This window comes from Meriones unguiculatus, chromosome 11 (assembly GCF_030254825.1).
Source record: "Meriones unguiculatus strain TT.TT164.6M chromosome 11, Bangor_MerUng_6.1, whole genome shotgun sequence".
Taxonomy (NCBI): Eukaryota; Metazoa; Chordata; class Mammalia; order Rodentia; family Muridae; genus Meriones; species Meriones unguiculatus.
In genome coordinates this window covers 100,573,016-100,589,254 of record NC_083359.1, presented here as the reverse complement: position 1 = coordinate 100,589,254, position 16,239 = coordinate 100,573,016, and the positions used below count along the sequence as shown (strand labels likewise).

General features: G+C 51.1%; 1 protein-coding gene across 2 annotated transcripts in view; it reads right to left on the bottom strand.

Moving 5' to 3' along the window:
* The window catches only part of Cnih3 (cornichon family AMPA receptor auxiliary protein 3), a 108,972-nt gene that overhangs the window by 76,901 nt on the left and 15,832 nt on the right, over positions 1–16,239 (bottom strand). The window contains exon 1 of one of the 2 annotated variants that reach the window (XM_060364832.1): positions 10,421–10,668. The exons of the other annotated variant lie outside the window; for it this stretch is intronic. Coding sequence (XP_060220815.1) covers positions 10,421–10,492 — 72 coding nt within the window. The 5' untranslated portion in view covers positions 10,493–10,668. Of the gene's footprint in view, positions 1–10,420; positions 10,669–16,239 lie in introns of those variants that run through there. 2 annotated transcript variants of the gene reach the window in all.

Below are 16,239 nucleotides of genomic sequence, written 5' to 3'. Positions count from 1 at the left end.
ACCCATAAGGCATATATGTCTGCATATGTTACATGAACTTGAGAAGCTTGTGACAGGTGGGAAGGAGAGGCAGGTGCCATGGCTGGAGGGAATAGATAAGTAACAGAAACACAGAAGCAGTTTTAAAGTAGCGCTTAAAGATAAATGACATGACATGACCCCTGCTAACTCCACTTGTGTATGCACAAGTGTTCCTAAGAAGATTCGCAGAACTTAGCAGAAGGCCACTAGGTAGCTTCCCCTCCCCTCCCGTCCTGCTTACAATTTTACACAGTCAATTATTCATGCAACCAAGAAAATATGCCCAAAGCTCTTTTACTGTTTTTATATTCTTATTATTCCACTCATTTCTAAGCCCACTGCCAGTCCAAACTCACGACCTCAACCACATCAGAAACAGCTGCCCATGGCTCTTGGCTTGGTGTTGTGCCCCCTCACACGTGTGTGTGTGTGTGTGTGTGTGTGTGTGTGTGTGTGCGCTCTCGAGGTTCCTCTTTATCTCCCTCTCCCTCTGTCTTCTTCCTTCCTTCCCCTCTCCCTCTCCCTCTCCCTGACCTTCCCCACTCTGTCCTTCTCTCCTCCTCCCCTTCCTCCTTCTCCTCCTTTCATCTCCCTCTCCCTCCCCCAACCCTCACTCCAGACAGCCTTCTACAGAGAAAGGAGCCTCCTCCTCTGCACAGCCGCACAGCTTGTTCCAGGGGACACACCAAGCACTCAAGTGTGTGCGCGTGTGTGTGTGTAAGTGTGTAAGTGTGTGTTGTATTCTGTGCGTGATTTAGGTGTGAGTGTTGTGTTTGTGTTGTAGTGTGTGTGTTTGGTGTATTGTAGGTGTTGTGTATATGTGCTGAGGGAATGTCTGTGTGGTGTGTAAGCTGCTGTGAATGTATGTAGTGTATGGCATGTTATGTATGTTGTGTTTGTGTCATTTGTGTATGCTATATTGTGCTGTGCTAAGTTTTGTGTTTGTTGTATGTGTGGTGTATATATGTGTGTATATGTTATATGTGCTTGTTGTGTGTTGTATATACGTGTATGTTGTGATTGTTGTCTATGTGGTGCATGCGTGTGTATGTGTTACATGTCTGTTGTGTGTTTTATAATATGTGCCTTATGTGTGTACACTGTGCTGTGTGTTCCGTGTGCACGTGCAGTGAACATGGAGGCTCCTTACCGGCTCCTTTCCATTATCCAAGGGTTCCAGCCTGACCTTGTGCCTGGAAGTGTCAGAGGCGCAGCAGCGACAGCAGGCCCCGCTGGGGAGCCCGGGGTCATCTCCCTGACCCGCCCTGGAGCTGGGCCCTGACAAAGCAGAATTACCGTCTGCCTTTCAGAAGCTTTGGAAAGCTCCGCTCGTGGGCCACGGTCCAGCTTGCTAGAACTGTTGAAACTGGGGCAGCCCTCGCTTCCTTCCAGTGCCTCTCTACCTCTGCCAACCCGAGCCAGCACAACAGCCCAGGACCCCAGAGACCCAATCAGAGCCCAACACAGGCCAGCAGCGCCAAGGACGCTCCCTTTGGAGGCAACACAGCCAGGCTATCTGGCCCTGGTGCTCATTTTCATACTCTTTTACACAAATTTACATGTTGGCCTCGAGAGGACAAACTTCAAGAATTTAAAATCAAATTTGTTTGTGCAAAGTGCTTGTGCTGTGTGCCCAGTCAACCTCCCGCTCGGTCGGAGCACAGGAAGACTCTGTCTCCTCCGAGATCTGCATCCTCGGCTGGATGAGAACCTAAGCGTGTGCTGTTGGACGGCTCCACAGCCAGCGAGTCACACAGGCTCTGAGCTAATAAACCGATGGATGCTGTGACAGACTCCTAACACGGTGGCACTAACAGGACTCTGGGAAGGCGGTGGAGGGGTCTAGACGGAGGAAGTGGGCTAACGGGGAAGTGACCTAGGGCCTGGTACCTTGCCCTGGATTTTCTGATTGTCTGCCAAGAAATGGAGAAGCTCTTCCACCACACAGTCCTGCCACCACGATCCTTCGCCCAAGCTCGTGGGGCCAAGCAGCCAGGCTGAGGCTGAGCTCAGTGCTGAGCACTGAGACTGAGTGAAAACAAGCAACTCCTCCAGGCTGCTCCCAGGTGCTCAGGTCTTGGCGATACAGAAATAACCACTACACCCTGAACAGTATCGGCGGGCCCAGTCACACAGTGAGACTCTGCCCAGTCACCTGGGAGCCGCTTCCTCAGCCTGGGAGGGGAGCAGAGGGTGTGGGCAGTGTGGCCTCGTGCCTGGTGGGAAACTCGCCACTTGCAGGACACTTGGGTTGTGTGCCAAGCTCTGCTTTGGCAACTGAGCCTGGCACACAATCTGTGCCCAAACAAGATCTCTGCCATAGATAACCGTGCCTAAGATCTTCCAGACTCGGGGAGCACAGCCACACCTGGCCCACTCCTAATTTCTGCTAGTTCAGACATCGAAGGTTCTTTTATTATTTTTGTTTGTTTGTTTTGAGGGGTTTTTCTCCTTCTATTATACTCGTGGTATTGACTTTACTCAAGTGACGCTGAGTTTTCCAAGGACATTATCATGAATGTATAGGGCGTACTTCATATTTCCAGCCTCTTCGGTCTCTTTAAATTTGCAAGAATTAAGCCTGGTGGTGGCAGTGGTGACACACACCTTCAGTCCCAGCAGAGGGAGGCAGAGGCAGACAGATCTCTGTAAGCTTGAGAACAGCCTCTTCTACGAAGAGAGTTCCAGGACGGCCAGAGCTACACCGAGAAACCTTGTCTTGTAAAACCTGAACTTGGATTTTCAATAGGACGAGCATGAAAGTGAGGGGCTGGCTGGATCGAAAGGAGGAAGGGCAGCCTGCAAACCTCACTGGGACAATCGTCAAAGCAGCTGCGCTGGGCTAAAGAACCGATCGTCTTGTAACGCACGCAGAAAGACCCTCCTGGGATTTCTGTGGCCAGTTCCCCCTCCCCAAAGGCCTAACTGTCTAAAGGAAGCCGCATAGACATCCAGCAGCATTTCAGGGCTTCCCACCTCAGAGATCAGAGTCAGTTAACCACTGGATCCGTCACTTACCCAGTGAACCACACTGGACAATTAAACTGGGACCGTCTTTCTGCTAGGTAACAAGAAAACACTGTAGCATTCATTCCCTATTGCTGCTATAATCAAATCCTTGTGAGGTTAATGCCTAAGAGCAATACAGACTGACCCTACAGTTCTAGATGCCAAAAGTCCAAAATGGGCTTCTCTGCACCGGAACAGGGCATTACAGGTGTGTTCTTTTGAAGGGCCTCAGAAGAAAGCCTGTTCCCTTGCCCTTTTGAACTCTTAGAGGCTGGCTACTTCCCTTGACCTGTGGTCCCCAACAAACAACCCTGTCACCATAACCTCTGCTTCAGGTGTCGCACCTCCCCAGCCCCTCCTGTGCCTCTCTCCACTAGCTCAGACTCCTGATGTTCCACTAGCAACATCCTGGTAGCCCAGGGTCATTTCCCATCTTAACCTCCTTAAATTAACCGCATCTTTCCAGTCCGTCTTGCCATCCATGTAAGACATTCTATGTCAGAGAATTAGGAGGCGGACACCTTGGGAGGAAGCACATTCAGCCTTTTGCAGGTGGCCAGCCCCACAGATAAGAAGACAGCCACCTGCTGTGGGCTGGCTGCAGAAGCTAGGGAGTCAGGAAGGAAAGCACGGAGTCTGAGGGGCAGCAGTCATTCCCAACCCAGGGAAGATGGAGACTTCTGCCCCTCTCATTTCTCCCCGAACCTTGTAGAGCTCACTGTAATTTGTGCTTGTAGGACTCGGCGCCCTTCTTTCCTCCCCAACCAGAAGGAAGGTTCCCACCCGGCCTGCAGAAGCTGGGGCCCTGCTGGCTTACTGACAGCACCGCACCAAAGCACGCTTGAACATAAGTATGCCCCAGCAGGGGGTCCTTCCATCTAGAGCCCTTCACAGCTGTGTAGCGGGTGACCGTACCCCACACCTCTAACGCCAGCACCATCTCTGCGTGCCAGCTTCTCCCTGAGCCCCGCCACTGCCCTGGATGCCTGATGGGCGTCTGTGTGCCACAGGCCCTGGCCCCCAGGCAGCCCTGTGATGCGAAGAGACTGGCGAGAGGTGCACTCTCGGCCCCACGCTCTCTCCTTCGGTGAACTCATCCCTTCCTGTGGGCCCACTGTCACCTCCAGCTGAAGAGTTCCCAGTGAGCACCACCAGCTCCCTCTCTGGGAGCACAGCCTCTTCCCCAGCCCCTGGGAGGCTCAGGGTTTGCTTAATACAGGAGCACGGGCCACCAGCAGACGTTCTGACCTACCTGGAACATGTCCTCCTCTCCCCACACCTCATGGCTCCCAATCTGCTTCTCCCTTCACCTCCCTGCCACCAAATAGGAATTCATGCCCCTGCAGCCCTTGCCCCGCTCCAGCTCTGTCCCTTTGAATTCGGTTAAACATATCTATGCAAGGCTGTGCGTCCACTTTCTCCTCAGGGCTCAGGCCCAGTTCACTGTTTTAGTTATTTTTTTGTTTGTTTGTTTTGTTTTTTGTTTTAGTTCTTGACATAATCTCTGGTCATGGGCAAGAATTTCCTGCCACTGTCTGGGACACAAAGACCCTGGTCCCTACGAGCAACTGCTTTCTCAGTGTTGACCTGCTCCTAAGACCCCACCCCAGACCCAAGCAGGGGGCTGGTCAGGTACTCGGCACATTTCCACACTTCCCGAAGTTCATACTCCACAGACAAGCCTAAACATCCTGATGGGCTGCACTACTCCCCCCACCCCATGTTTCGCCTCATTTCAGTGTGCTAAAAGGCTCATGTGAATGTGCCATCTCTAACACCCCCAGCCAAACGTGTCCTCGGGGCCGGAGATGCAGCTCAGCAGTGGCGTGCCTGTCTCCCATGGATGGGAAAAGTGACCTTGCTCTGAACCTGCACCGTTAGTCCCTGCTGTCGTACGTTCAAGTAGCTTCTTACACTACAGACCACTGAAGAGTAGGCCTTTGTCTTCGTCCCGATATGCCCCGCAATCCCCAACACGGTGGCTGACGAACGGGTGCTCAGTAAATAGAAATGCAATTAAACACAGCTTGTTTTCCCGAAAGGGCCGCCTGCCACAGTGAGAAGTGCCCTGCGCATTGCCAAGGGCGAGAGATTACTTGATTTATGAATTAAACATGATCCCTTCTCTTTCTCCCTGTTGGTTCCTGCCCTTTGGCCATTTCAATCCTGGTTCGCTCCTTCGGGGACAGGAGGCCAGGGAAGGCAGCCCAGACTCCCTCCTTCCTGCCAGGGAAGGCAGGGCAGCGTGGTGTGGGGGAGTGGGGAAAGTGACTGGATCTGGGACACACTTGTCTTTAGACTCCTAGGCAGATGGAAACATGCGCTCGCCACAGTGGGAGCCATGCCTGCCACCACGCACGCACGCTTTCCAGCCTTCGCCTGCTTCACACGTTAGACTCAGCGGGAGGCGGGAGCTGGGTGAGTCTCAAGGCCCATCTGCTAGATACTTGGCTCGAGTTTGTGGTGTGTTGGAAGGTGTGCAGGAGCTTTAGGAAGGGTCTGGAGATGAGCTTGTGTCCTGTTCTGACTGACTCCACATAGCATCGAACAGCTGCCTTGGGGCATGCCTTGCTGGAGTGGTTCTGCTCTACCCTGCGTGCAAAGGCTAAGGCTGACCACTCCACATCTTGTTTAGGGGAGGACACAGCCATCGCCTGTCCACGAGACAAGCCATAAGAGACAGAGGAATAAACAACTTATTTACATAATAGGAGTATTAAAATAAATAACTCGGGAACACATGGGCATATCTACTATATTAGGAAAACCTGACTCATAAACTTATTTAACCAGACCGGGGAAAGATGCAATGCCCTCACCTGAGCCAGGTAGGAGGGGGAATGCCTCACACTGAAGTAGCAGCTGCCAACCTATCATCAGACCATGTCATGGGACTAATGGTGATGGACTCCATGGCCTCGGTTCAGCACGGTCCCCTGCTTGACAGAGCCTACTGAAACTGTCGTTCTTCCAGACCTGCATTTGACAACCTGGTCCCTGAGCATCTCCACACTTATGGTTCATAAAACTATCAAATCCCTGTGGAGGCCTTCTGGTGTCTAAACCAGCTCTCTGCCTGTGCCTTCACTGTAGCCTCTTTGAGACCTCCAGACTCTTTAATGCTTTCCAGGCCATCCTGTAACCCATCCTTATATGTTATTATGTATGTAAAGTATAATGTATGAGCAGAGAATAATTAATACTGGAGTAAAAGAGCATGTGATTGCCACTGGCCATGACTACTAAGGGAAATTGTTAGTATTAAAAAAGGAAAGTGGTACAGCTTGTGAGTTTCTTTTTATTCCATAAAGCCATAGCCACCACCACCACCACCAGCACCGCTTCTTCACATTTCACAATTGTGAGCTTAGTGAAAGGAAGTTAGGTCACTGGAGTCCTACCCTTGGAGGGGGTATTGAGACTCCAGTCCCCTCCTGTGTCCACACAGGCTTCCTCTGCCACCCCAGGCCCAAAGGCACAAGAACCAAGTGATGATGGACTAAAAGCTCTGAAACAATAACCTGAAATAAACCCTCCCTCCTTTAAGCCAGTTGTCCTAGATACTTTGTTACAATGAAGGAGAGCCAACTAATACACTCCTTTAAACTGGAACAGACCCTAAATCTCATCAGCGTCATGCTGAGGAACACCGAAACCACAAAATCCTCATTGTGGGGAAGCCACATGGCCCAGGATGGAGCAACAGGAGATGGTCAGCACTTCCGGCTTTGCATCCTTCACAGCAGGCTCAGCAGCAAGACACAATCCAGTGTCATGCTGGACAAGAGCAAAGCTAGAGGAGGCAATACTCTCTGTCACCTCTTTTTGGATTGGCCTTCTAGAACAGGGCTGTCCACCTTGGGAGCCTGAGAACCCAGGACAATACCAAGAAATAACCAGGTGCCAAGAGAGGCCCAAGGAAACAGCCCAAGAAGAGCTGGGGGGGGGGGAGGGAGAGAGGAGAGAAAGATGGAGGGGAAAAGAGAAACCAATTTTTCTTGGTGGAGACCTCTTTCCCTCTTATATGTCTGCATTTAAAACTAAAACAGCCCTTCACTGAGAGAGAAAATGAATGAAGGTTTATACTGGAAATGAATGAAGGTTTATACTGCCTGCTGCTCCACCCTTAACCCCACCCCTCAGCTGTCCTGCTGAGGTCTAAGATTTCCATTGCCCCTTCAGCCTCACAGACCTCAGCCACTGTGCACACAGGTGTGGTGGAAGCACAGACACCACCTTCCTCCCCCAAGCCCACTCAGATGTGCTACCATATCTACTGCTTAAATCGGTTCTGACTTCTCCTTGCTTGGCCTCCTGAAGTTCCTTGGAAGCCCAGTGAACTTGAAAGCATCCCTGTCATTCTGCAAAATCTCGGCCCTCTGGTGGCAATGGATGAACATTGCAGTGTTGTACAGGGGAAACCAGGTCTCAAAGAGAAAGAAGTCTGCCCCAAGAGTACCGCTGGGCAGGATAAAGGACACTCATCACGCACGCACAGCAGCCTGGAGAAACTTAGTAAGATGCACGAGGGCCAAGCGAGGTGGGCGTTCCTGGCATGTGCTTTCCCTGAGAACAGAGAGGCCCCTCACACGCCATCCAGTGCAACCCCACTCCCTCTGACATTCTGTAGTCTATCTCCATAGCGACCACCCTAAATGCTAAATCATGCACCAGAGTGTCTTCAAGACATGTAAAGTCTCTTCAACACTCAGAAGCTAAACATGTATTGACTGCCTGTCCCTTGAAACGTTCAGTCTGAAGGGCCAACAGCCTCACTCGGCCTGGCCCATATTCCAGACGCCCCGGTAACTTCACCAGAGCCACAGTAAGGAGATGGCGGCCATCACCACGGCAAGCTCTCACTCACCAATCACCCTATGTGTCCTACCCACCAGGTCATTCCAGGCAAGCTAACTGGCCTTCAGGGTCCACGCAGGACCAGTGTGGTTCTAGTTAGGTTCTCCGTTTCCTCCGGTTTTCACAAGTATAACAGACTTCCACATCAGCTTTTCACTGGAGTGCTCTTGGAGAGCTCCCAACTCAGGCACCGTCAGGTCACAGTGGCCCATCTCTTCCTTCTGTCTAGCTCCCTGTGCTCTTACATCAGACTTGGGGCTCTCTACCCAAAATGGCAGACCCAATCACCACCATTTTTTTTTTCCTGTCATCAGAGCTACTCTGATATATACAGTTCAATAGTTTAAAACCTGGGAAAGGTCCTGTGGATGCTACAGCCACAAGAGGCAGGGGGCCTGGCAGAGCAAGGCAGTGCTGTGGCTGGCACCATGCTCTGGCTCGCTGTGGGCAGGGTTCAGCCACTCCCTTTCCTCATCTGGAAGGAGGGCATAATACTGGAATTGGGATTAGCAGATCAGGGTAAGATTCAGTGAATTGCTCTCATTAGAACAGAGCTTGCTGGAGTCCACGATCAGTAGACAGGAGCCCTCAAAAAGAAAGAAACAGCAGTGTGAGTGAGAGAGACAGTATTAGCTAGCAACTCTCTCCACAAGACTGTGCCTACCCAGACCTTCTAAGCAAGATGTCCAAGGAAGGACCAAATAAACCCCAGTATTGTAATTATTTCTTGATTGTTCTCACGTGCGCTGAAGTGAGCAAATGGCAGCCAATGAGCATCCTGCATGGAGCTTTAAGCTACTTAAGGAAGAAAACGTCAGCTTTTGCCAGTTTCACAAAAGCAACCCAAGTGTCTGTCACTTATCAGTAATCCAGCACCAGAGAGGAGAGAAAGAACAGAGAGGGGGCGGTCATATTATTGTCATATGTGATACATAGTGACTCAACTGTCACATCTATATCTTTCTTGACAAATCAAGGAGCCATGTCCAGGAGTCAGTCTTCTGTTGGACAGCCGATTTCCTGCAATATTTACCAGTGTGAGAGTGGGTGGCTGGGCCGTTGAGAGGATTCAGGAATTCAGCTTTCATCCCTGTCCAATGACGAGAGATGCTAAAGAGCTGGACCTTATAAAAGAACACGAAGAAATGGATGTGTATCACAGGGAAAGGTCGGAGAGGGAGGGGGAGAATTGGCTGTTCTTCTCTTGTAGAAGGCACTGGTGCTCAACATGGACTCCGGGATGTGCTCAAGGGCTGTGAACAGAATACCTGCCTCTGGGATTTGTGTTCTCAGCAGCATTCTCTGCTGCACATGACACTGATAATGGCAGCATGGTTAGTCCCAGCTTCCTTCAGAGCCTCAACCGAGGGCAGAACTGGGAAGCAAAGGCAGGAAAGAAGGTGCAGACAAAACCTGATTCTCCACCAGAAGAGCTCTCCGGACATGCCCAGGGCGTAGGGGACAGGAGAACAGTGATAAAAGCCAGCGGAGAGTCCAGAAGGCCCAGGCAAGAGGATGAGACAGGGCTCCCAGCTCCGTCAGGCACACACAGGTCTAGCTGCTACTGCAGGAAAGTAACTAGTGGGTCAGAGATGCGGATCTCACCAGAGCCTCTCCTGCTCTGGCTCCTGCCTTCCGTAGTGGGCTGGACCTTTTGTACCGCCTGGGCGGCTCAGCCCAGACACCTTCCCTTTATATCTCTGCAGCAACCCCCATCGCCTCTGCACACGCAGCCGGGAAACTACCCACAGCATCTTCACATGCCAACTGCACAGAAAGCGAGCCTCTGTCCTGGAGAATGCCACGTGTCCCACTCAAGAAGCAAACGTAATATACATAATGATTTTTTTTTTTTACGTTATCTTTGCTGAACCTCAGTTCTTCCCCACGACTGCAAGCACTGCCACTTGCTCCTGGGCAGCCGCTCCTTCCCCGGCACCTTCAGGTCTGGTGCTTAGGGAAGAACCAATGGCTGCATTCAGCCAGCTGGGATGGCTCCTGCTCCGCATCATCCAGCCACCGGCCACCCGCAGGGTGGCGGCACACACAATACAATCTCAGCAGATGGCAGCAAAGCTCCCCAGCACCACCCAGCTCCTGGAGCTGATCCCTGCCACCAGGTCCCAAGACAGTGGGGTGCCAGAGAGCCAGGGAAGGGGTTTCCATCCCTGTTGCGCTTCCTCCCCGGCCCACTCTGTGCAGAGCACAAGGAGCAGAGAGTAGCTAGAAAGGCGAGTGGGGGTTGCTGAGGGGTAAATAAATTAGTCAGTGATCACAGGGTCTGGAGACACACAAAGAGTCTGGGAAGCTCTGAGTCACCGTGGAGTGCACGTGGCTCCTCCCGACAAATGACACCAACATCCTTCGCAAAGAAAGGGCTTTTCTAAGCAGCCCCCTTCCGCCCAGAGCACCGAGGAAGTCTGGGCTTCTTAGCCCTGCCTTCTAGAAGAGGAGAGCGTGGTCTAGACAAGTGCAGTGAACTGGGCAGGAGGCACACGACTGTCACAAGCCTAGGGTCCCCTTACACACTTACACACTCAAGTGCAGCAAGAGAGAATGCAAGATCCCAAGACAGGCGCTGGACGCTGCTGCAGGCAGAAGACATGGGGATCCCACACAGTCCAATTCCATCACCATCTCGGAGGAGGCGTAGATGAAGCCAGCAGGGCAACAGTTCCCAAGTTCCCGAAGAGAACTACTGGAAGGGTAGCAGCCTCCTTAAAGCCTTCAGGTTCCTGAACTCCTGGGGAGGGGGTGGAAGGAGCTACACAGGAGTCCCCTTCTTAATGAAGAAAGAAGTCACCATTCAGCCGGGGGAGACCATCTCCTAGGCAACACAGGTCAAACAGAAAGGCTGGCTGTAAGATGCAGAATCATCGGGAGGAGGGAAAGAAGAAATAGAGGAAACAGCAGCATGCTGGAAGGCGGCCAGGTGTGGGAAGTAGCGTGATGAACTTTACTTGATGTGGAGTCTTAGGAGAACGACAGAACAGGACTCAGTGAGACATGGGCTGTCGGAGTGGCATTCTGGACCATTGCTTCCAGGAGCTCCCAAAGGGCTACATTTCCTACTCTCCTGGCAGCCAAAGACTTGGTGCCCAGAACCCAACAAACCCTCTGAGAAATGATGCTGGGGACAGGAGAGGAGAGATGGCAGGCCACTAACCCTGCAACCCCTGCCTCACAAAGCAGGAAACTGAGACCCAGGAAGATGGGGCAGATCCAGCAAGTCAGAAAAGACAAAGCAGGGAAGGAATGCATCTGGGGACAGGGCCTGTGCCAAAGCCTGCCCATACCCTCTGGACCTGGGAATCCCTGACTGCTCTTAACTCTTGACCAGAATCCTGTGCCCACACCCTGCAGCGTCTCACCTGAGACATCTTTCAGGAGCCATGCATTACCTAGACAGACTGTTAAACCCTCCAAAGGCTTCTCTGACACTCAGGAGCATGACCTCTAAAGTGCAGCATATCCGTGCCCTCTGCCAGCTGCCCATGCCTTCCCATGGGCACAGCATGTCTGTGGATCTCACCATGTGTGCCTTTCCTCTCTTGTGTTCTTACACCAGAAACCATTAGATCAAGCTTGGTTTTTATCCTGGGGACTAGAAGCACTACTTGCTTAATTGTAATGGAAGTTTTGCTTTCTTTGCAGGTTATGAAAAAATATGCATTTGTTTTAATCCCAAGTGTGGGATTTTAGTTGGACTATAGTTTGTCCACACCTGTTAATTGTTACGTGTGGGGTGTGATCTCTGCCAGCTGGTAATGGCCTTCCTTCCACAAAAAGCACAAGAGGGGCGTGGTCTAGGACTCTGGAGTATAAATATGAGAACGAGAAAGAGACTGTGGAGTTCGGTGTGGTGTTTGGTGTTGGCGTGTTGCATTTGATGTTTGCATGTGACATGTAGCAGTTTGGACAGATGGAGAGACCAGAGACAGTGTGGCAATTTGGAGCAGACAGACAGAGAGAAATGCTTCTGGGCACAGAGGCATGGAGGAGCCAGCTAGCTGTGTCTGCAGTTGATGGAGATTGGTATAGAGCCCTAAAAAAACCCACTTGACCCTCACTAGCCAGGAGAAGTAACGGGGTCTGGGCCCCCTCACCCCACAAATCTTTTCTCTCTCCTACTTAAGGTTGGGGGGTTGGTGGAAAAAGAGGTAGAGGCCTAAACATCCCAAATAAAGTAGAGTTTTTAAAAAGAGTGTCACCAGTGGCTTTCCGCTACACTTAATTTTTATTTCTTTCTACTCATGTACCTGAAAAGCAAATATGACAGTTCTCTGCAGGCAAGGGTGGCACACGCCACCCGCAGACGGGGGATAGTTGGAGGAACACAGAGGACAGCTGTCATAATGAGACAGGAAAAGAGGGGCCTCAGAGACCACCAGAGAACACAGAACCACTGTGCTTTGTCCCTACTGGCTGAGACAGTAGTGACAGTAAGCTAGCAATGCAAGCAGTAAGACCTCAGCCCCTACTTGGGGACACCCAGTCATAACCTGGTTCAGCCTCGTGTCCTATAATACTGTACGGAATCGAATGACGATGCCAAAGAGAGAAAGGGTGTGGCCCCGTGACGGTTTCTAGGGCTGGGGAAAACACATGGCCTGAAGACACATGGCCTTCACACCTCACACAAAGCTTGTGTCAAAGCAGAGGAGCAGGTGATAACCAACTCAGAACACGGAGAAGAGAGGCAAGCATCTTGTCTTGTTTGATAAAGATACAAGAAGCAAGGGAGGGAAGGAGGGGCTGCTCGTCAGGAGTGCTTCTGAGCTAGGCTTCCACTGTAACGTCACTCTGAATGAGGGTTTGTGAGCATACGCCTGCCTCTCAGAGGGAGGCCTGCTCCGAAGGGCAGAAGAAACTCCTAAGGACTCATGACAAATGAGTAGGTGGCTAGGTAGATACGGACAGTGGATAGACAGGTAGACAGATAAAGATAAATGGATGACACATGATAGAAAGATGGATGAATGATAGATAAGTGATACAAAGTATGACAGATTATTAATAGATTATTGATAACTCAAGAGGCAGACGATAAAATGTGAATGAAACATTCAAAACCCTTCAACACTTTCCTTAGGGATATGTGATATCTTAAATATGGGGATTAGCTTAATATTATATCAGATTTATAATCTGTGTGTGTGTGTGTGTGTTTGTGTGTGTTTTAGACAATGTCAGGTGTTCCTATTTTTTGAGACAGCTTCTCTCACTAAAGCTGTAGCTCACCAGCAAGCTGGTCAACTGGCTGCCCAGTGAGCTTCAGGACCCATCCTTCTCTACCGCTCAGCACTGGGATTACGGGTGTGCACCACCACATCTGGATTTTCACAGGGATTCTGAGGGTCTGAATTCCGTTCCTAATGCTTAGACAGCAAGCACTTTACCCACACAGTCACGTCCTCAGCCACTCTTTGTACTTTGTTTTTTGTTCGTCTGTTTGTTAGTCTTTGTTTTTTGAGAAGATGAAGGACATGCCTCCATATTCTTGACTTATGTTGCTTTATGTAAAGCAATTACAAATGGAACACCAATCTGGTACACAGGGGATGAAGAGCTACCCCTGGGTTGTTTCCCATGCCTGTGGCTTCAGCCATGTCCCCTTGCCTCTGGGGTTAAGGGACTCTCAGCTTAAAATGAGAAGACAAACCCAGATGGTTCTAGGAGTCTGGATTCAGAACAGTAGAGAAAATCCCAACCCACCCAAAAACGTCCACCACAGGAGAACAATGTCAGCCAGGTCGCAGTGCCCTGCGGACCAGTGGGCACGCACAGCACATCAGCCAGGACGCAGTGCCCTGTGGACTGGCATGCACACCCAGCAGCAAGACAGTCACACTGCTCCTGGCTCAGCCCCAATCCCAAGCCCTCTCATTTCCCTGAGGTCTGAAGGGCTGCGTGGCTGGTTATGTTTCTTCCTATTGCACAAATGTGGTGTATTAGCGTGTTGGTAGAAGAACGGAAAATTTCAACGAGGAAGCGGATCAGTCAGCGGCTGAGCTTTTCACACGGCTTGGGTGAGGCACTCAAGGCCTCTGAATAATGGCCAGCTGGGCTATCCCATGAAATCTGGACCAACATGTATCCTAGACCCTGAATCCATTCTCTTCCTTACAGATGCACTTCTAATTGGCATGCTGTTTCTCCTGTGGCTTTCACTTCCTCTGGCCCCTCTGTCACCATCCCAGAATGGTGACCAGAACTGGTTTCATCAGAAGAGACAGGCAACCCATATCCCTGAGGCACAATATCACAGCGCCCCTTTGGAGGTGAATGATGCAAAATCGCTTACTCTGTACAATGGAGAACGTTGCCATTTCTGTAATTCTACAACCGCGTGGGCTGGTGGAGGTGTGGAGGCATATTAAGTAGCACAGACGGCGTCTAGACATTCCTTCCTGCCTGGCTGTGTGTGGCAGGGTACTCCTCAGCCCAGGTTACATGGGGTCTTGGAGGGTGAGCAGTGGAGTAAAGGGAAGAGCTGCTCGGATGTGTGCGCAGGAACGTGGAGGACAGGGTCTCTCCCTAGCCTGGGGTTCACCAAGTAGGACAGGCTTGCCGGCCAGCCAGCCCCGGGAATCTGCCTGCCTCTGCCTCCACTGCTCTGGAGTTACAGCACATGCCACCAGACCTAGCTTTTTTATGCTGGTTGCGGGGTTCGAACTCAGTTCCTTACACCTGGCAGGTCTCCCTCAGCTCAGGGACTCATTTTTCTTACTCTTGATTCACGTGCTGGCTGTTCCTTCCACCTCGGTAGCTGTGTGCTTTGCTTGCGTGCAGCTGTGGAACCGTGCCTGTCACAGAAGCATGCTGCTGCCTCCATGGCCCCAGAAGTGTCAGGGAGAAGCCCTGCCCTTTGCTAAAGCCTGTGGACAGTCATCACCTGTGGGAGGCGCATACGCAGGGCTGTCAACCCAGTGACTCAGTCCTGCTGGCCAGACCAGGACCTCATCAAGCTGAGAATGAAGCTAAATAAGGTCCTGCCCCCCCAGCTCACCGGAAGTCAACACCTCCAAGGATCTGTGGCAACAAGATAGCAACTCTGGGTTCAGAGAGACACTTGCTTTTCTCCAGTAAGGGTAAGATGACAGGCTGAAAGACAAAAGCCAGGGGACCAGGCAGTGAATGCTGGCGTTTCCCCATCCCCTACACTTACACCACTTTCCTACCATCTGAATTCTACAGAATTCTCTCTGTTCCCCACCCCACCCCCAACACACACACTGCTAGCACGGTCCTGGTGGGACAGTGACCCAGGTCCTTCCACTATGCCTGTCATACTTAGCCAAAGGAGACTGTGTACATGATCTAGAAAGAGATTCTGTAAGGGAGAGCAAAGGCTGGTCATTCTGCACTTTAAAGCTGGTTTTCTAGATTTGTTTTCCCTTCATTCAATGAGTTCCTTTTCAAAGGAACTCCATTTGTTTCCTTTCCAGAAATCCCTCCTTAGACTATTTCCAAGAACCTTGATGATATACACCTAAGACTGTAAAAGAGACTAAAAAAACTGAACAAGAAAAAAGAAAGAAAGCAGGCAGCATGTGGTAGAATGGTGGGTCCAGAATGGGTCTCTTCCTCCAGGCCCTGCACCTCACATACAAGGAGATACAGACTCGGGAGATGTGGGGGCTGCCTAAGGCTAGGGGGAGGTTTGCTGAGAGTGCACAGCCTGTCAGCTGCGGGCCCCTTTCTAGGCCACTTTATGTCTAAAAGTGCCAACCAATGAGAGAAAACCGTGTCAAGACCAAACACCAGATTTTCTCCAGTCAGCACATATGTGGCGCTGGCCTCCGCTCAATCCCCAATCAGTTTCCAGAACCACCAAGGAAAAGGCGTCCAGGATCAGTGTCAGCCCAGCAACAAGGGAGAGTCTTCAAGTGACACCGCGTCTGCTTCACGCCCTGCCCTGTCTTCAGACACTGATGCCATCTCTCCAAGAGACCATCTCGCCCTGTCCACCACTCAACACATTCCATTAAGTAGTGCTTAAGAAAACTGCGGGGGGGTGGTGTATGCCTTTAATCCCAGCACGCAGAAGGCAAAGGCTAGCCTGGTCCACTGAGCAAGTTCTAGAATAGTCAGGGCTCAATAGAAAGACCTTTAAAGAGCAAGGAAGGAAGGAAGGAAGGAAGGAAGGAAGGAAGGAAGGAAGGAAGGAAGGAAGGAAGGAAGGAAGGAAGGAAGGAAGGAAGGGAAAAAAATTTGTTCCCCGCCTTCTCTCCCATTTCATCTGTGTGAGCCCCCATCACCAGTTTGTTGCCATGGCAATCCAGAACCCCTGCTCCACCTGATGACCTATGATGACCTATGATAATAAGGACAACAAAACTCTGTTCCAGA